Source organism: Equus caballus, chromosome 30, assembly GCF_041296265.1.
Source record: "Equus caballus isolate H_3958 breed thoroughbred chromosome 30, TB-T2T, whole genome shotgun sequence".
Taxonomy (NCBI): domain Eukaryota; kingdom Metazoa; phylum Chordata; class Mammalia; order Perissodactyla; family Equidae; genus Equus; species Equus caballus.
Genome location: NC_091713.1, coordinates 10927088 through 10947723, shown reverse-complemented (window position 1 = coordinate 10947723; position 20636 = coordinate 10927088). Strand labels below are relative to the sequence as shown.

General features: G+C 41.5%; 1 protein-coding gene across 8 annotated transcripts in view; it reads right to left on the bottom strand.

The window, feature by feature from the left end:
- PLD5 (phospholipase D family member 5) overlaps window positions 1-20636 on the bottom strand; it is a 359670-nt gene that overhangs the window by 149293 nt on the left and 189741 nt on the right. For all 8 annotated transcript variants that reach the window (XM_023632621.2, XM_070256062.1, XM_070256066.1 and 5 more), the window contains exon 3: window positions 5010-5178. In XM_023632621.2, coding sequence (XP_023488389.1) covers window positions 5010-5178 — 169 coding nt within the window. The remainder of the gene's footprint in view (window positions 1-5009; window positions 5179-20636) is intronic.

The window sequence follows — 20636 nt, the reverse complement described above, 5'->3', positions numbered from 1 at the left end:
GCTGTGTGAGTTCAAGGTTCGCCAGGCGAGAGGCAGAAGAGTGAAAAATTCCATGGGTTAGCAATAAGCCAGTTGATCAAGAGTGACTTGAACTGAGATTCTAAGTGTTAACTTCTTTCCACATCAATAACAACCACTTCAATTCATTTTAAAGTCACACAATTGACAAATAGTCTTTCCTTGACCAAACTCTAGCCAGGCTCCTCTGAGCCCTCTTCTCCTCCAGGCCTCAACCTTGGCCTATAAAAACTGCCGACTCTCAGCACAAATGATTTCATCCACCCTGCCCTGCCTCCCCGCCTCCTCCCAAGTGTAAAGGGCTTGAACAAACGTTCACGTAGTCTCTAACAGCTCAAGGCCGTATCCTTAGGATGACTCCCTGCAGTGCCGGCCTGAGAGAGCTGGAGATTGCCAAGAGAATGAACTGTCCGTTCCAGCCAACACCTGGAGATGCAGCCCGGTCTCCCAGCCTCTGCGGGAGGGAGGAGCCTAACTTTGATGAGTGTCAGTTAGCAAACCCAGGTGGGCTTCCTGTGGACCAACCCCCGCTTCCCACGTTTCATAAATTTCTACTTCCCTGGCCCTGCTCGAGCTTCTGCCATTCCCCCTCCCTACTTCCTCGTTCTTCCTGTAAAACGCCCAGTTGTCTCTGCACAAATCCACGTTGAGTTCAGTTCTCCATTCCCTCTTGGCTACTGCCATAGTACATTATTGATTAAAATCTCTCCTGACCACTTTAACTAGGTCTGGCTTTGTCTATCTTTGACACGATCCATTCAACAACTACTCAACGAGTATTTACCGAGCACCTGGTATGTGTCAAGCACTGTGCTAAGCACTGTCATGCAAAACAGACCTGGAGCCTCATTCATCCATGACTCCACTGCCCTGTGAGCAGCACTGAATACTGACCATGACTTAACATCAGGAACCATGACCCAGAAAGGCTGTGTCATTCCCTAGTCACCCATCTCCCACCAGATCAGTCTGAACACCTAGGAGAGTTTGCTGGGCTCATAGAGCCAGAGGTCAGAATGGTTTAGCTAGCACTTTTCAAACGTTTTTTAGCACACTAATCACCTGGGGATCTTGATGAAATGGAGATGCTGATTCAAGAAGGGCTGGGGTGGATCCCGAGATTCTGCATTTTTTATAAGCTCCCAGGTAATAAAGAGGTTCCTGGTCCCAGGGAAAAGTTTGAGTAGTGAGTTTAGTTTAGCTCACACCTGAAGGACTAGGATGAAAGGTCAGGTTAAAGGGAAGGAGAGGCCAAAAGGCTTCAGGCTGCTCCCGAGCATCATGTCCACCTTAAGGAAGGGGCTGGATCGCCCATCCAGGGACTCTGCTTTACCGATAAGCCATCTGAAAGATTGCACACCAGTCCCCAGGGCTGACCAGACTCACTGTGTGCTCCTGTCTATTGCCTCAGGCCCCAGAATTCCCTTGAATCCTGCAAATGGACTTCATGGGCACCCCTGAAGGCCGCAGGTTCCCTAGGACCTCCAAGCTCAACCAACTTTGAATCTATATCAATTATAGGAATGCTGGAAGCCAACCAGGGTTGAGGGCAAGGTCAGAGAGAAACAGTAGCCTAGGAGAAAAATGAAGCCACTTAGCAAAGATCACTTTGTAGTCAGACAGACAAATACATCATTCCAGAGGCACAGCATATTAGAAAAGAGCTCATCCAGCTCGCCAAGTCCAAGTGTAAATGCAATCTTCCCACCGTGTGTTTAACACACCTGGCTCAGCTCTTCAGTGATGCACACGAGATGGAAGGGAATTGTTGATAGCCCGGGGCTCACAAGCATGGGCGCACACTGCACAGCTCACAAAGTCAAACTAAAACTTGCAGTTCCTGTCCAAAGGCCATGTGCTGGTCGTGTCTAGGCTAAGGAAATAAAACTTGAACTATCGCCTCCTCACACTACCAAACCCACTATAGCAGGTTGTTTCCAAAGTTGGCTGCCAGCAATTCCTCCAAGTCATACACATGCATGCTCCTCCTGGAGTCTACTGTTCCCACCTCCCTCGCCCCCTGCCAAACGTGGGCTGGCCTGGTGACTTGCTTTGACTAACACAAGGTGGCTAAAGTAATGTTCTGGGAGTCTAGGCATTAAGAGGTCTTGCAGTTTTCGCTTTCACCCTCTCGGGATCCAGCCGCCCTGTAAAAAGATAGGGGTAGATTATGGGATGAGAGTGCACCTGGGGAGAATGAGACCTGACCAGCCCTCGGACAGTCCAATCTCAGCCGCTCCCAGCTAAACACACTGCATGAGTGATCCCAGCCAGCACGACTGGAGCAAAACAACTGTGCAGCCAACCCGAGAATCATAGGAAATAATAATAAATAAGCTCTGGAGTTGTTATGCCACAAGAGATAATTGAAATAGAAACTACCGTAGCAAAAACTTAAAGCAGGTGGCATTGGCCTTGGGACTGGGTGGTGGTGGAGGCTGCAGTCTCATTCTGTTACTCAAGGCTGGAAGAACAGCAAAGAAGTTGCTTTCAGAGCCTTGAGAAAGTAATGGTAGAATGTTTGGCAACACTACTTATAAGGGAGAAGATAGAAAACATAACTAATGGGCATGTGGATCTGGCTGGGGAGATTGTTCAGGCAGATTATCAGAGTTTGAGTGACATCTGATAAGAAAGAACTGTTTAGTTTTCATGCAGAATTTTGAGAAAATGTAGAGAATTTAGGACAGTCTCTCAATTCAGCCAAATATTCTCAAAGTAAGAAATGGCGTGAGGGCAAAGATCAAATCAAAGTCTTGGCTGGGAGACTCCTGGTTGAGACCTTTCAAAGACTGAAAGCGGTGGGTGCCCCACAGACCCTCTCAGCCAGAAAAAAGGGCTCCAGTAATTTTAAGGGTAAGGCCCTGAAGCACCTTGTGCCACAGTCCAAAGTAGAGGGAGATCCGTCTATAATTATTTGTGGGTGTGACTTTTTGCTAATAGAGTGGGTTATAATTAGGTACATAGAAAGCCTACAAAGTTTTTAAGTGGTTGGATCACTTTGGACTAAAAGGGGCAGAGAGGGTTTAAGATGAAAAGAAGCCTCTGGGGCTTCCGATTTTTACCGGCAGGAAGCCAACTAAGAAAGTACATCCAAAGCAAACACAGCTATTTCTCATAGAAAAGGAAGAACCACACAGAGGTGGAGCAAAGAGCTCCCGAGAACAACGGGCTAGGAAAGCGCTCCTCGGGAGCAGAACTAGATGCTGGTCTAGAAATATTCCCTGTTGCCCAAGTTTGGAAAACTGGTGACATGTGCAGGGCTGGATTCCAAAATTACTATCGTATCATGACTGATATGTGTTGTGACCTCTATTTCTCCTCTTTGCAACAGAAGCATGTATTCATCTTATCCCTGTCTCACCATTGTACGCTGGATGGAACACAACTTGTCTTTTCAGTTCACAGGTTTCCAAATCAAGAGAAGCCCCCATGAAGAGCCTCGTCCAGACCCAGACCTGATGCAGATGAAGAGATCCTAGACTTTGAGCCTTTGCTGTAAGGCAATGGCAATTTGGGAGGGTGGGAGGAGTGCATTTTGCACATGGAAGAGATGATACTATGGCCAGAGTGGACTTAGTAAATAATTTCCAAAGATGCTTGCCAACAATTCTCCTTAGTCCCATATGAACACTACTCCTCCTATCTTGGATTTGTGACTTGCTTTGACCAGGAGAATAGGGTGGAAACAACATTCTGGGATTCTAGAGCCCAGGTCTTCAGAGGCCTCACAGTTTCTGCTTTTGCCCTTTTAGGACACAACCACTGTGTAAAGAGTGGTAGTTTACTGAATGATGAGAGACATGCATAGAGAGAAGTCCAGCCAGCCCCGAGACATTCCTGCCACCCCAGGTAAGATGCCAGATATATAAGGAGAGTCATCTTGGACCCACCAGCCCCAGGCAGGCCAACCCAGCCAACACTGTGTGGATCAGGAACGAGTTCTTTCCACCAAACCCTGCCCTGAATCATGAATAGATAAGTGATTGTTACTTTTTAGATCACTAAGTTTTAGGATGATCTATGCAGTGATAACTTCCTGAAACATCTACTTAAATATAATCAGTAGAAAAGGGCAGAAAACAATTAGTAAATTTATTCAACTCTTTAGTATGGCCTTTGTAGGTTGTTATTTGTTTTTGCCTATTTTCTGATATCATTTGACTTTAAAACAGTATAACTGAATAACAGATTTCAAAGCACAATGAGGTAATGATTATAGACTTAATGACAACACATTTCGTATACAAAGAGACAAAACTGAATTTACCCTTGACCCATACAGGACATTTAACCATAGGCCGTGGTCACATACTTGGAGAAAACAGCCACGATAGCTCACTACAAACTCATGGTCATACCACATAAAGAAAAACACACTAAAGTTGGCCAGGATCATTTTCCTTTCTCCAGGACATTTCATTCAGAAATCATTTATATCATTCAGTCAGTTTTCTAAAAGCTGTTTTTGTACTTAGCACATTTCTTTTTCGTCTTCACTCAAATACGACAGAGTCGAGAGGATAACCTCTATAATGGAAAGTTTGACTCCACTATTAAGAAAAGTTGGCTCTGGGTCCTAAGGGCAAATTATGACACGCATTAACCAAATAAATGCCTCAGCAGGCAGGTATGGAATTAGAACTGTAAACATGCAGGTCGTGAAAGCAGAAGACTGAGGCGTGCCATCAACAGATAGCATGATGTGAATGGTGCCCCTCGAAGTTGTCCAATACAGCCATGCTGTTTAGAGAGCCTGTGGTATGCAAAGATGAAACATGATTTGCCCTTGAAAGCCTTGCATTCTAACAGGAGCTAAGTGACATGTGATCAACAACGGCACATACATCTAAATGTAATGATGTCCATGTACTACGGGTGAAGGTAGACTAAAACAATGAGCTTGAACTTGAGGAGTGGAGGACCAGAATACTAAAGAGTGTAAAATGCACACAAGTAAAATCATCACATACATAGAGGATGCAGCTTACCTGACATGCTGATGGATGACTGTGGTTGAGATCCCAATGGGAAGACACTATGTCAACAGACTTTGTGGCCATGTTGAGTAAATTCATCCAGCCTTGGAAAAGTGATAAGTGAAATGGTGCATTTTCTGAATAGTTAAGGCCTTCAGGAATATTTTCCACCAGGGCAATTCTTAGAAAAGATTTTGAAAAACAAACAAAATCTAGTCAAATTCGAAGCCATAGATCTTTATACATGCATACAAAGACATCTGAAAAATACTCTACTCTTTCTGAATGGATACAGGCCTCATAATTTACATCTTCCATCAAAGGCCTCTGACTTTTCCTCTGTGCTACTCTACTGTGTTCTGAGCATTTACACTGTCTCTCCCCCCTTAGCACTCATAGTTCACAAAATCATGGTATGTGTCCCTAATGTCCAGTTTCAAATTAGCCTTGAAAAAAAAATTCAGTCTCCCACATAAGCGTCTTCTTCTAGTAATATATTCCCTTTTTCCCTATAGCAATGCAATTCCTACATAAGATACTACCCCTGTGAGCTATTTGAGACCATAAATTCAGTTTTGCATATCTCCAGTTTCTAGCACAGTGTTGGGCATATATTAGAACTAGTTTAGAAACCAAAATATTATTAGTTTTATTACTATCAGAAAATGAAAATAATAAATGCTACTATTATTGCTTAACACCTCTGCTGATGCTTCCCAGCCTAAGGGATAAAATGATACTGAGAAGAAAATTTAAAAACCTGCCTGGTGCAGGGCTTTATTAAAGCTGGAGATAAGGAATGTATACAATAATAGTAGTAATTAAGGCTAAATAAACTATAATTAGCAATATCCTAATAAATGCTTTCTCTTTTTATGCTTCCTTACATATAGACAACATTTCACTGTCCCTGGCTCTCCTTGGTGTTGCAGCTCAGGCTGTGTGGTTTTCACTTCTGAGTTAGCCAGGTAACACATAACGTTTTAATAAAGGAATAAACAATTTTTTCTAGTTTAACAAATGTAAATTCTCCTGCAACTCTGGATGGGAAACTCCAAACTCCTATGGAGACACCTATAAGTGCTTCCAGAACAGAGATCTGTTTTATTCATAGCTGTGCATCCCCAATGCCCAATGCATAATTAGGACTCAAGAAATACTTATCGCATGAATTCCAGCTTCCAACAGGGAATCCAGTACTTCTCAATAAAACTGTTAACTGTTTCCCTTAATGAGACTCATTCCATTCACCCAGTTTTAGAAACAAAAACAATACTTTTAGTAAAATGTCCTTGTATATTTGATGAACATTATAGTGAAAGGGAACAAAATCTGCCACCCCAAAATGTGTCTCTTTAACGAGGATTATTTTAGACCAATTATTTTTAAGAAACAACAGACTCAGAAAGTTTTTCTTGTTACTACCTCCTTAACTGCCTAAAAGAATTTAGATAAATGACCTATAACAGGAACAGAGTAATCACCAGGGATCTCTACCAAGAATATGGGCTAAGTGTGGTGGGGGAGACTCAGCAAGGCCTAGAGATCAGAGTCCTCTCCATATCCCATTATCTCTGCAAGGCATGGAAACAGTTGTTTACCAAACATCTGCTTTTCAATCTCATTGTGAATTGCCTTCCTCTCCTTTGAAGCCCAAACCACTACCCCCAACATTCTCTTTTGTCTTTAGCTGAAGATGGTATTTAATGTAAGGGCTTTGGCCATTTTGGCAAGCTGCTTGGTTTTCTTGGGTTTCTCCCATTTATACATGTTATTAAATTTTGTTTGATTTCTCCTGTTATTCTGTCTCGTGTCAATTTAATTCTTACACCAGTCAGAAGAACCTAGAAGGGGACAGGAAAATTTCTTCCTCCCCTACAATAGCCAGAATGGGGTTTGGGTATATGACCCAGAGACATTCACAATTTTGGGATCCCATTACCCACCCCCACCCCACAATCAGCAACCTAATTTAGCATTTGTTGAGCTTTTATAAGCATAGCAAAAGCAAATCATTGTATGCAACAGAAATAACGATGACCAATCTCTCTAGTCCTCTGGAATTTATAATCTAGTGAAAGAGCCTGTCCCATACATAATGATTCAAAGAAAAGGTAGACTCTAAGAAATGGTGAAACAAGAGTAAGAAATTTACTTAGATGGATAATGCATCATCTAAAGTACCATTGGAGCGCGGGCAGGAAGGAAAAATTAATTCTGGTTGGGAATATCTGGAACTTGAGGACGTGGGACTTAAAATGAGTCTTCAAAGATGGACCTTTTATGGGAGAGCTGGAAGAGAAAGATATTCTAGGTAGAAGGAAAAGCTCATAAAATATAGTGTATTTGGATATTTGTGAGTTGGTGAGCCAAGGGGAGTGGTAGGTAGGAGAATGAGGGCAGGAGCTTGCAATGGTGAAGAAGACAGGTGGCATCTGTAGGGATCACATTGTAGAAATTGTGAACCATGAAAAGGACTTTGGACTTAATTTTATGCATTTGGGAGCTCCCAAGTGTGTTTTCTGGGGCCAGCTCTGACAGCACACCTGTATACGACCAGAATGGAGAAAAAGGAGACCAGAAGATTACAAGCCAGTAGAGTAGATGCCGTTGCAAAACCTCAGGAAAGAAAAACAGGAAGTTTGAATCAGGTCAATGGGAACAAAAGGAGGCATGCATGTAATGGAGACTCTAGAAACCAAGTCTTAAAAGATTTCATGTTTGATGGGTGTGAGGAACAGGTAAAGGAGAAACAGGAGTCAATGATAGTCTGAGATTTTCTTGCAAGGCCACAGTATCTTCTCTTACTTGGGCTACCATAACCACCTCCAGTGGTCTCCTTACATGGATTTCTGCCCCTCTCCAAACCGTTTTCCACACTATAATTGGGTTAATCATTTAAAAACATAAATCTAAATATTTTAAAATATAAAGATTTATATTTATAAAGACTTAAAAATATAAATCTCTGCTGCCTGATTAAAACTGCCCCACTGTCCTTAGGATGATGTCACCTTCTAACCCCCAACAGCGTTGATAAGTGTTTACCAATCTGCCCTGCCTCTTTGCAGCCTCACTGGACTCAAAAGCCCTCTTTGAATTTTACACCAAAGCCACAGCAGACGTCTTTTCCTCCTTCCCTGCTAGTTTCCCTAGACTTTGGCTTTTCATAGTTTTTTTTACCCAATCCCAATTCCTACACTGCTTGTTAGGCTATCTTGCAATTAACCTTCAAAGTCCTAACTTAAACATCACTTCTTCTGATAGGCTTTGCTATGCCCCCAAACTGGGCTCGATCCTCCTTATTATCAATTCCCACAGTGACCTGTTCCTCCTCTTTCAACCTACTCATCACTCTTGAACAAGGTTGACTTTCCTTGACAGACTGCAGGGTGTATGAAGGCAGGGACCTGCTCTACTGGTTAAGTATTGTTGCCCCAATCCCTAACATATTGCTCAGGCCACAGTAAATGTTCAAAGAACATCTGCTGAGTTTCATTAAAATCTGAACAGCTGGGAAGATGGAGGGAGGTGGGGTCCATTACAACTGACAAGGAATACAGGGAAAGGAGGTAGACTGGGGATTGGGAGAGATTATCAAGGGGAAAAGAAGAAGAGAAAACTTGCCCAAAGGCTAATGTAGGGGAAATGCCTACATTTTTCTGGTTGGTAGAGTGTGAAACAGCGAAGAAGATTCAGAAAGGATCCTTAGATAGGCAGGAAGACAAGAGAGGTCAAGTCCAGCAGAAGGCGGTGTTCAAGAAGCCAAGGTTCTCCAGAGAGGTCCAAAAGGCGGAGAGAGGGGATTTTTTTTTTATCTACTTCAAAATCGTTGAAGGCAACAGACAGAGGCTGAAGTTGGCTATTTTAATTCCATCCACATTTAAAGCCCAATTATCTATGTTAACAGAAACTAGACATAGCATGAAGAAATGACCCCAGATAATCAGCGGTTTCAGCCTCCCTTACAACTAATGAATATATTTAAAAATCAAACAAAAAAGGATTTCCCCCAACAAACAAAATCAAAACACAACAGCTGCTAACAAATAGAAGAACCGACTAGTTTCAATTTGACTTCAATATAAGCGACATGCTGAGAAAGAAAAGAGGAGACTCAAGCAGCCCAGATAAGCCAAGTGTGAAATAAGGGATGTAGAGTAACTGCACAATGGTAGATGGCTCCGCATCTTGTCTTTCTTCACACCATCCCCTGTGGCTTCCCACAGGCACACAAATAAGGATTCCCAGTCTCTTTCAGAAATCTTTAGACCAGGTGTTCTTAACTCTGGATCCATGGATGGAATTCAGGGGGATCTATGAGCTTGATCTTTATTCTCCCTCATTTTTTCTTTCTTTCTTTCTTTTTTTTTTTTGAGGAAGATTAGCCCTGAGCTAACTGCTGCCAATCCTCCTCTTTTTGCTGCAGAAGCCTGGCCCTGAGCTAACATCTGTGCCCATCTTCCTCTACTTTATACGTGGGACGCCTACCACAGCGTGGCTTTTGCCAAGCGGTGACATGTCTGCACCCGGGATCCGAACCAGCGAACCCCGGGCCACCGAGAAGCGGAACGTGAGAACTTCACCACTGTGCCATTGGACTGGCCCCTATTCTCCCTCACCTTTAACTGAAATTTAACATTCCCTTCAGTTATAGGCAAAGAGCCACAGGAATATTAAAAGAACTTGTGATTCCGTCACCTTTAAGAATTTTCATACTATGGTAGTTATTGCTGACATTTCCAAGTATTCATCACCGCTATGAAATGACGGTAGTCAGCAGATCTTGTTATTTCATGAATAGGTAATGCAGAATACACATTACTATATCACAAATTTGGTTTTTCAAAAATATGTTTGATAACCTATTTCAACATTATAGGTTTCCTTTGCAATCCTATGTATTTCAATTTATACCTTTAAAAACATTGTTCAAGGAAGGAGGCCAGAGGCTTCATCAGACTGCCAAAGGGTCTGGGGCACAAAAAGGTTGAGAAGTACTCATCAAATGGTTAATGCATCATCTATTCCTTTTTTTTCTGCTTCACATACATTTTTATAAGTTTTTTTTCCCATTATTGAAATCTTAGAAGTATAAGGTTATCAAGAGAGATTTTCAAGAGAAGAGAATTGGGTCAAAGCCAAATATGGGAAACACCTACAATCACTTCTGGTTGATCGAGAAAGTAGGGCAGGTGAAGACGGGGAAGAAAGCACTGGAAAGACTGGAAGAGAAGGAGAGGCAAATTCTTTGGAAGCCAAGGAAGACCAAATTCACTATTATCATTTGATTTTTACTAAATATCAAAGTAAATTATGAATTTATACTAAAAATAAAAATAGAGACAACACCCAAGGTCTGGGGGCCACACTTATGTTTGGGTAAGAAATTCTGGGGAAAGCCCGGAACAATGACCCTACCGGCCTCTTCACTCTCCCTCTCTCTCATTTCACCTGGAGCTCTTGACTGCTCTTTCTGTGACACAGCACTTGTTTCCTACGCTGTGCTAGAAAAGGCTTCGAGTGAAATGACTTATTTCTGTGACCTATCATTTTATTTCATTTAACAACCAACAGCTGGCTGCTCTCCAGGGGCCCGAACTAATTAGCATACATGCAGAACTCACTGCCAGGAGATATCCGCCCTTGCTATACTCTTCCTTCTCAAGCAAGGAAAGAAGTAGGCAGATCTCATTAAAATTCACCTTTGGGCCAATCCCTGGAGTGCCCCCTCACCATCTCTAAAAGAACTGTGCCCAAAGGCTGTAGCACTATTTCTGACACCAAATAACAAGGGGAAAAGCTGAATATACAGGGACACAATGCAGCAAAAATCTTTTTATGCTTCTTTTCACAATACTTTGAGATAAACTACAAATGACTTGAACTGTGAGGCCAGGGAACTTAGATGGAATAAATATAAGAAAAAGCATTTTCATTGTTAATAGATTTTAAAATAGAATTCTAGCTGTTCTTAACAGTATGTATTTATTCTCCAAACTTAATGTGATCATCAAATTTTCTCTTTCCATCCAGGAACATAATTTTACCTTTTCAAAGAAATATCTGTAGTTCCCCTCAAGAAGCTACTACAAAATGTAGTCCTTTCATTTGCTAGCTTTAAAATACAGTGTGTGTGTGTGTGTGTGTGTGTGTTTGTGTATTTTGGTAAACACAAGAATCTTTAAAAAATATTATATTTTCACATTTGATCTTGGTAAAATTGTAGAGCGTGTTTAAGAGGAAAGGATTTGGAATAAGGTAGACAAAATCCAGCTCTGCCAGTTATTAGTGGTGTAACCTTGGGCAAACGACTAACCTCTTTAAATCTGTTTCCATTTATGAGAAAAAATTACTACAAAGATTAGAGGAGATAATCTATGTGAAGTGCTTTGCTCAGTGCTAGCTTCATAGTAAGCACTAAATAAAAGATCCTTTTTAAAGTAACTTACAGTCTGGAAACATAATTAAAAGTCTCCAAGTTCCCAAACCAATATAGCCCAGTCATTGAAAAGATTCTACACGCATAGGCTAAAAGCAGTCTTATAAGTTGAGACGTACATCACATTTTCAGAGTGAATGTGAGCTTTCTTTCATTGCCAGCTGCAATGGATAGGTTATTAGGACTTGACCTACACAGGTGCTTTGCAGTCAATTCATTGATTTTCATTTCTTGGATCGTGGCTATCTGATGGCATCAATCAATGAAGCTGAACAGATGGCCTCAGCTCACCAATACAATTAGATTTGCACTCGAAATAAAATGATGCAGATTTTGCACCCTTATTATGGGTCAACTGGCTGTAGTTAAAGCCCAGGGTTGTCAAGGCGAATGTTAACATTCCCAAAGAGATACTGGAGTCTGTGACACTGAAGCAGAAGATGACTTGCGACCCATGTGGCTGATTCACTGGCCACCTGTGGAAATGAAAATAGTTGATGCAGACCCATGTGAGTTTGCTTTAATTCAGCTGAGATATGTTTCATTTTTCCCAAGAATTTGGGTCATGGACAGTTTACTTGTGAAGGATAGCAGAAAAGACACCAACAAGGCCCGGCTGGCTAACCTCATAATTCTTCATCTGGCATAGGGAGGAACACTGTTGAATATTAAAGTAATTAGGGATTTGTTTAACAATTTTTTTGCCAACTTTTTATTTTGAAAAATTTCAAATCCACGGAAAAGTTTCAAGAAGAGTACAGTGAATAAATATACTCACTGCAATAAGGAATATGATGTATGTGCACACACACGTACACACAGTTTATAGTAAGCCATCTGAGAGTAAATGATAGACATGATGCCAGCTTATCTCTGCATCTTCAGCATGCATTACTAAGAAAGAGGCCATGTTTCTAAATAACTGAAATGCAATTATCATACGGTAAACTTAACAGTAACATAGTCCCATTATCTAATATTCAATTTCCCCAGTTGTCCCAATAATGTTCTTTATCCTAGGTTTTCCTTTTTAGGATCCAAGAGCCAATCAATGTTCACTCACTGTACTTAGTTGTCACGGCTCTTCAGTCTAAGAGAATTCCCTAGCCTTCTCTTGTTCTGTTTGTGTTCCATGATGTTGATATTTTAGAAGAGCCCAGGCCGGTTGTTTTACTGAATATTCCAGGATTTGATTTGCTTGCCTGTTGCCTCATCACTTGATTTAGGTTAAATATTTTTGGCAGAAACACTACCTACAGAGGTAATGTGTCCTTCAAAGTGCACTGCACGAGGAGGCACGTGATACTGCGTCGTTCCACTACTAAGTTTGGTCATTAGTTAAGAGGCTGTCTGCCAGATTTCTCCATCAGTGCCTTTCTTCCCTCTATAATCAACAAATATCTTGCGCGGAGGTGCCTGCAGATGGCATAAATGTCCTATTCCCCAACATTCCACCCACGGATTCGGCATCCACCCATTTCTGATTCTTAACTGAATCTATTTTTACTATACTTGTTGATAATTTTCTATCATTTCTTCTATATTTGTTAGTTGGTATTCTTCTGTAAGGAAAATCTCTTCCTTCTCTCATTGCCCCTTTTTGTTTTTGTAATTTTATTTTATTAGCATGGACTCATGAACTCACTTTTTTAATTGTGTTATAATCTATTACTGTCCTTATTCATTGTCATGCTCAAATTGTTGCATACACTGCCAGTGGGGCCCGTAAGTATCTCCTGTGCCCTTGTGACGCGTTTCTTTCAGTTTTTGAATACTTCGTTTTTTGTTACCAGATGCTTCATTTGCATTAACTTTTAAATCAACTTTCAAAGACAACAGTTACAAAGGACGTGATGGTGAGTTTGAATTGGCAATAGCAGGTTCCCGTTTCTATTAATCTAGAAAGTCAGACTAAAGCCTCATTAATTCCAGGTCTATAATTGTATTAAGAGAAAAACAACTATGGTTTTCTTTTTGGAGACAGGCAGCTTAGCAGGAGAGGAAGTATTATAATTGTAGCTATTTTTCTTTGTTTGCTTATTACAGTTTAAAAGTACTTTCACAGGCAGATTATGCGTCATCCTCAACAAGCAACCCTGTGAGACCAGTATGATCTCAATTTAGGAGATGAAGAGAGTGAGGTTCCCAGGGGCTGGTGTCATCTAGCAAGACAGAATGCTAAAGAGCTGGATTTAAACCCAGGTTTGTCTGAGCCCATGTGCATTTCACACTAGATTGTGTCCAGGGCTTATCCTAGAAGGTGTGTCACAAGCACCCTTTGGGTCTATGGAGGGAAAGGGAGAGTACTGCTGGAGAGCAGAGGATGCTGCCCGAGAGGAAGAGCTCAGCTTGGGTAGAGATCCCAATCTTGTCCAGAGAGGAAGGGATGGTGTGAGTGGCAGCTTCCCCACATCCTCTCCTCCTTCTCCACTCCACCCTCCCAGTCCATGTTGACAAGGAAATCTGTGGTGACAGGAAGGCAAACTTTTTCTTGGCTCAATATTTCCAGATACTGGCCCAGAAAGGAAGGCTCAATCAGGAGAGAAAGAAGCCCAGAAAGGATGAAGAGAAAGGAAGAAAGAAAAAGGTGGAACTCAATGCACCTGCCTTTTGATATTTTACCAATGTAAGATATAAACAAAGAAGCAGGGACTTCACTGATGAAAAGACCCTGACGCTGTCCTTGAAGAGCTAAAATACACAGTAGGAAGACAGATGATTGAAAACACAATGGTTAAAATGCACAAGATCCAGTGGAAGAACAGATTTGCATTCAAGGCAGTTATTACCCTTAGACATCTGGCAAAACTGTAATTATACTATTATCACCACCACTTCAATTGATCAACATTTACTGAGTCCTTGCTTTGTGTCAGGCACTATGTTAAGTTGGTTTACTGACTATATTAATTTGTGTTTACAATAATTCTCAGAAGTAGGTACAGTCATTATTCCCATTTTACGGATGAGAAAACGGAGGCACAAGGAGTTTAAGTAACTTGTCCAAGGGCACACAGTTAGCGAGTGATGGAGCCCAGATTGAAGCCGCTGGTGTGGCTTCCGACTCCAGCCTTTTAATCACTATGCCCCATTGCCACTTCCAATTTTCCAAGCAAAACATCCAGGCAGAGGTACAAATGCAGTTTTCTTCCCTTGTCCTTAATATATCTTCAGTGGATGAGGTCCATAAACATCCTGGGGCATAATGTCCATGACAGTAAATGCTAGGAAGACTAGCAGAGTCCCTTTCTGTTAGGATTTATTCTATCACAGTCAGTTTTTTACAAAAGACACAGTCACTACTTAACTATATTCTTTGAATCAAAATTCAGGACATACTCTGTCCCACAATTCCGGGTCATTTATTCATCCCCATTCAGCCGATAGTTTGGAGAGTTGAATTTGTGAGGAGCTCAGTTCCAAGTGCTGAAAAGCACAGCAGGAAAGCACTGCTGTCCTGAGGCTTCCCTTCTGGGGGGTGGGGGGGGGGGGAGGTAATGATGGACAGGTGAAAAAGATGGAGTGTACGAGGCAAATAAACAGGACGAAGTGACAGAGACCACGGAGAGGGCTGCTTCCTCAGACTGGCAGCCAGAGATGGCCTTTCTGAGGCTGTAACACTCTCACTGAGCGGCCTGGGTCTGTTGCTCAGTCAGGGAACCATCCCACCCATCTATCCGTTGTCACACTGTGGCTCCAGGCAGCTCCTAACAACTGGGGTTTCAGACAGGATGAAACTGAAGTTACAACTCTGAGGCAAACTAGGAAATGAAGCTAATCACATTTTCTAGTTAACACAAACTTACCCAGAAAAACTTTGTTGACTGCTTCTAAAATGAATAAATACTATTTTCTAAAATTGGAATACACTGAATGGAACTTTTTTATGATTTCCATTTTGCCTCAGGACCCCCAAACACCACTTGGTAGAAGATATAGGAGGTTGGTCCAACTCTGTAGAGTTCAGGGTTTATCCCTGGATCTATTTTAAAATAAGTTCTTGACTCAAACACTTTTTGGATTCAAGTTGTCTCTTTAATTTAAAGCTTAGGGAATTTTTTAGTAATTGAAGACTTACCATCAATTGTTCCTAGTACTTGTTTTCAAAGTAAGGGACATGTAAAAGGAAAGCCATTCCAGTCCTTAATACTAGATCTTACCTACACAGCAGCTGAGCTTTGCTCTATCATTGCTCAGGGCCGGTGGTGTCATTCCATGAGAGGGAGATTACATGCAATTTTTTTCCTTTCTTTCCTCTTCTATCTTGAACCTCAGCAATTCTTAGAATTTGAGGCCACATGAATAAATCCCATTATTTGGCAAATTCTTTTTTGTCCACCATGGGCTACGTCAGATTGACGCGTACCTCACTGACACCAGTGCCCGGCAGCCAGTGAAGACGCCAACACCATGTTTGGGGTAAATTCTCTATGCCTCAATGGGACTTCTCCAAACCTTGAAAGAAAGACCTGGGAAAGACTCCTCAGAGGAACATGGCAGCTTCTTGTTTAGGGAAGTTGTGTACAGCTGACGCTACTTCTAGAACCAAAGAATGATTTTTGAAAAGCAGAGCCCATTTGGTCACAGTGGTCGTCAAACACAATCTTAGATCACGTGTTCTCTACAGGGAGCCCTGGTGGTTGCAGAGTGTAGCCACTTAGTACAGAACACAATTTTAGCTGCTACATTTCAAGTCCACCAAGGGCGGTCAGCATCATCTCACAGAACATGTGCCATTTCCAGAGGTTTAAAATAGTTCTTCTAAATGTGTCTTTCCACAGTCCAAATATGGTGTAAGTTTCTTCTGAGTTGAGATACTAAAGGGGATGAGACAATTTTGTAACGACTTTTGTGGGGAAAGGGCTGCAGAGGGACAAGAGTCACAGCAGGAGACTGATTAGAAGACCCTTGAAGAGTCCAGTAGGGCTTAGGTAAAAGATGGTCACTGAAACCTACTAATCTATTTTTTTTTTTTTGGTGATAGCGCAAAGTCTTTTCTATTTGTGAAATTTTCTGAAAATGATATGTTATTTCAAATACTACAAACTAGAAGTGATTCTGATTCCATCTTTGAATATTTACAACATTTTAAATTGAAGATATCTCTACACAGAATTTGCTCTTCTCTAAGTCAAAGAAAACAACATTTAAAATTCAAAAATGTTCCAAAAACAAACAAACTCACTCACTATGCAACAAAAAGAAAACCCCACTCATATACCAAGGGAAACAGAAGTTTATTAAAACATACACACAAATATTGATGCACACAAACATTTTTTTAAGGTACAGACTGAAAACAGGAAGTCCATGTAATGCTTAACTCATCCCATGAAACCCTTTATATGACATCCACATGCCCACTGCCTGGTCAGGAAATGGCATTTTCCATTAATTTTTGATAGAGAAATCACACTAAGCTTCCCAGAGGAGGAATCAAGGAGTTAAGAGATGTGGCTAAGCTGCCATTTGCTCTTTTTTCATGATCAATTTGTAGGGTGAAGTTTCGTTCAGTGGTTTATTCATTCCTGGTGAGAGACTTAAAATGTCACTGAAAAGGACACTCAGGTGCTAATGGTGCATGTGATTTGGACACAGAGTATTAAGCCAAATCCTCCTATGTTTTGACTATTTTAGCAGCCTGCAGCATCACGTGGAGCTGAATGAACTTCTAGTTTGTATAACTGATCTCTATCTGTCAAAAGGACACTGCCACTCAACTTAGAAAAAGGTGAAATTAGGAAATGGGCAAAATCATGAACGTTAGGAACTGTTCCTGGAAAAATGCACATGAATACCCACATATCCATTGTGAATAACAGAAAAAATATATATTGGTCTCTGCCCCCGGCTCCTGACACAGGGCTCCTGAAACCCTTGCAATTTCCTGGGTGATAGGATTGTCTTTTGTTCTATGAGGTGACTCTAGATGGGCTGCTGGGTGGGCTCCTGGATGGAGGCTGGTCATCAGAAACACTAACCCATGATTAGAAGCTTGCAATTTTCAGCCCTGTATCCCACTGAGAAGGAAGAGGACTGAAAATGAAGTTAATGATCAACCAGGTCACTGTGATGAAGAATCCACAAAAATTCCAATAGTGTGGGGTTTGGAGAGCTTCCAGGTGGGTGAACACGTCCAGGTATCATGGGGGTGACCCAAACCAACTCCAAGGGGACAGAAGCTCCTGAGCTCGGGACCCTCCCAGACCTCACCCTGTGTGTCTCTTCACCTGGAAGTTTATCTGCATCCTTTATGAAATCCTTTATTCAACTAGTAAACGTAAGTGTTTCCCTGAGTTTGTGAGCTGCTTTAGCAAATAATGGAATCCCAGGGGGGGAGGTCACGGGAACCTCCAATTTTTAGCCAAGTCAGAGAGAAGGGGTGGGGAACCTGGGGACCTACTGCTTGCGATTGGCACCTGAAGTGGGAGCAGACTGTGGGACTGAGCCCTTCCCCTGTGGGGGCTGATGCTATCTCCAGGTAGACATTGTTAGAACTGAGTTAAATTGTAGGGCACTCATCTGGTGTCACACAGAATTACTTGGTGTGGGGCAAACCCCCACACATCTGGTGTCCAGAAGTGTCAGAAGTTAAGTGTTCTGTGTGAGTAGTAAAGGAGACATACAGGAGGGAGAGAGGTTTTTTTTTTCCCCCCTAACACATTCATATATTGAAAAATGGCAAAAATGATGATGATGATAGTAATACCTTCCATTTAATGAGTATGCTCATGTACCAAGTACTTTGCAGACATGATCACATTACCTTGTGACACAAGTATTAATGTTCCTTTTTTTTTTTTTTTACATCTGTTGCCAATCTTCCTCTTTTTTTTTGCTTGAGGAAGATTATCCCTGAGCTAACATCTGTGCCAGCCTTTCTCCACTTTCTATGTGGGTCACTGCCACAGCATGGCTGATGTAGGGCCACACCTGGGATCTGAACTTGTAAACCGGGGCTGCTGAAGTGGAGTGTGCCAAAATTAACCATTATGTCATGGGGCCAGGCCCTTAGTGTTCCCATTTTTACAATGAGGCATGGGGAAATAGTGTAATGTAGGAGGCCCAAAGTGTTCTATCTGGTACCAAAGTCTGCCCCCCTCGACATGTCCCCTTCGGAAGCCTCCCCGTCGTGTGCGCAGTGTGTGCATATGACTGTGCAAGGACAACAGTGCCAAAACCAGCCCTGCTGCGGACGGCAAGGATAACAGCGTGAGTACTGAGACTACCAACCAGTGGCAAGCCTGGCTTCCCCTTCCTTCTCCTTTTGCTATATAATAAAACACACTTATTACCTCTACCAATAATCGTCTATACTCCGTTAACACATTGATGGATTTCTAATCCTGAAAGGACTGCATTAATTAGCCAAATCTAGCTTCAATTTTCTCCAGCAGCTGTTATCAATCCTTTAAAAGAGTGTTCACTGCTCCAAGGGGTATAATTTCTCTCCCTGAACTCTTGATGGATTTAGATACATTTTAAAACATATGAACTGTATCATAAAGTATGCTAGAGTTCTCAGGTATTATAGACACAAGAAAAATGAACATCGAAGTGCTTTCTATGAAGCTTCTTATAAATATGTAAATATTTTAAATAATGAGCAATAAACCTTTCATTCCTATTCACATTGTAATTAACTTTTTAATTTAAGTAGCAGCCTGGAAGCTATAAATTTGGGCTCCTGACTCCCTTCCAATCACCCTCTAATTTATATTTGCTTTCGTTACAACGAGTCTATGAGGAACGTCAATCTCGCAATTCTCTAATCTTGGAAGTTTAAAAATTCACAAGATACAATTAGAATCTGCGTAGGAGACATTAGGATTTAGTAAAAGGAACGCTGAACCAGCGTCACAGGAACTTGGTTCTCGGCCAGAGTCTGTCTCCTCCTCACATTATTTCTTTGGAAACAACTTTACTCACCTAGAAAACGATGAGCATCCCAGAGACACTCTTTCAGGTCTCTTCCAGAGTTAAGATTCTAAATTATACATTTTACATTTTTAAACTCAAGAAGCTATTTAAACTCATTAAAAATACAAGTTGCATATATGTGTATATAGATATTATTATATATCATAGAAAGAATTTGCTGATATAACGAACAACAGGCAAATGTGAGCACGATGCTTCCAGTTTAAAATGTTTCAAATGAGAAAAAAAATTCTAAACATCTTAATGTTTTCAAACTATTTACTGGGAGTCACTTATGTAATCAGTCATTTTTAGGTATTTAAAATCTTTTAACATACTCCTTAATCTTTATCCTAGAGGGAAACAGTAATAGCCTCATCACTCAAGTTTAGAAACGTAAAAGAATGGCTCTCATCCCCTCTGGCTTACCCCTGACCACTACTCCCCAGGCTAGAACACCATGTGCCCTCTTCTGCATTTGTTATTTGGGGATTTGGAGAGTCGGGGCAAGGTAGGGGGAGGGAAGGAAGAAATGAGAAGGAAAGGGAAGGAATTAAATTATGGACTAAGGCAAAAATAGAAAAGGGAGAATCTTAGGAGCAATCAAGGAAACAATGGTATTTCCATGAAACAGGAGGACAACATTTAGCAAATGCAACCTTGAACTGAGAGAAAGGATACACAACAAGTAGAGGCTACAGAGAGCATGTCGACTGTTTTTCTATCACTCAAACTTTATTACAGGAAATACTTCCTCCTCCTAACTTTTTGCCCTCCATGGTTCTCTAATTGGAATTCAATCTGTCATTTCTGGTCAAGTTTAAGGAAGAAAATGGAAATTTCCAAGACTTTCATTATTGTTCAATATGGAGATTTTGAGCAAGGTCTTGTCTGAGTGGAATAAATAATTTATTAGTTTTCTTTATTCTTGGGGTATGGAAAGATAGTTTACCTGTGGAAGGTCAAAGAGAACGTCTTGTCATAACAAAAGGCAAGATGTACCATGCAAAATTTGAATCAGGGCAACAGCACACCCAATAGTTCTTTTATTGTCCTCACTTGAATGCCAATGCTTACTTGGTCATAGGACTGATTTTCTTCAGCAAAAAGTCACCCTCAGCAGGGGCTCTAAACCGAAAGCATTCTCTGTGGCTGGGACATAAGAGCGGCAACTGTAGAGGATGTTGTCAGGTATGAGAGACTCCAGTGCAGGCAGCGTTTCAGCCTGGTCTCACGCTCCCTAAACACACCTGCTGTGAGCAGACAGTCCGTGATTT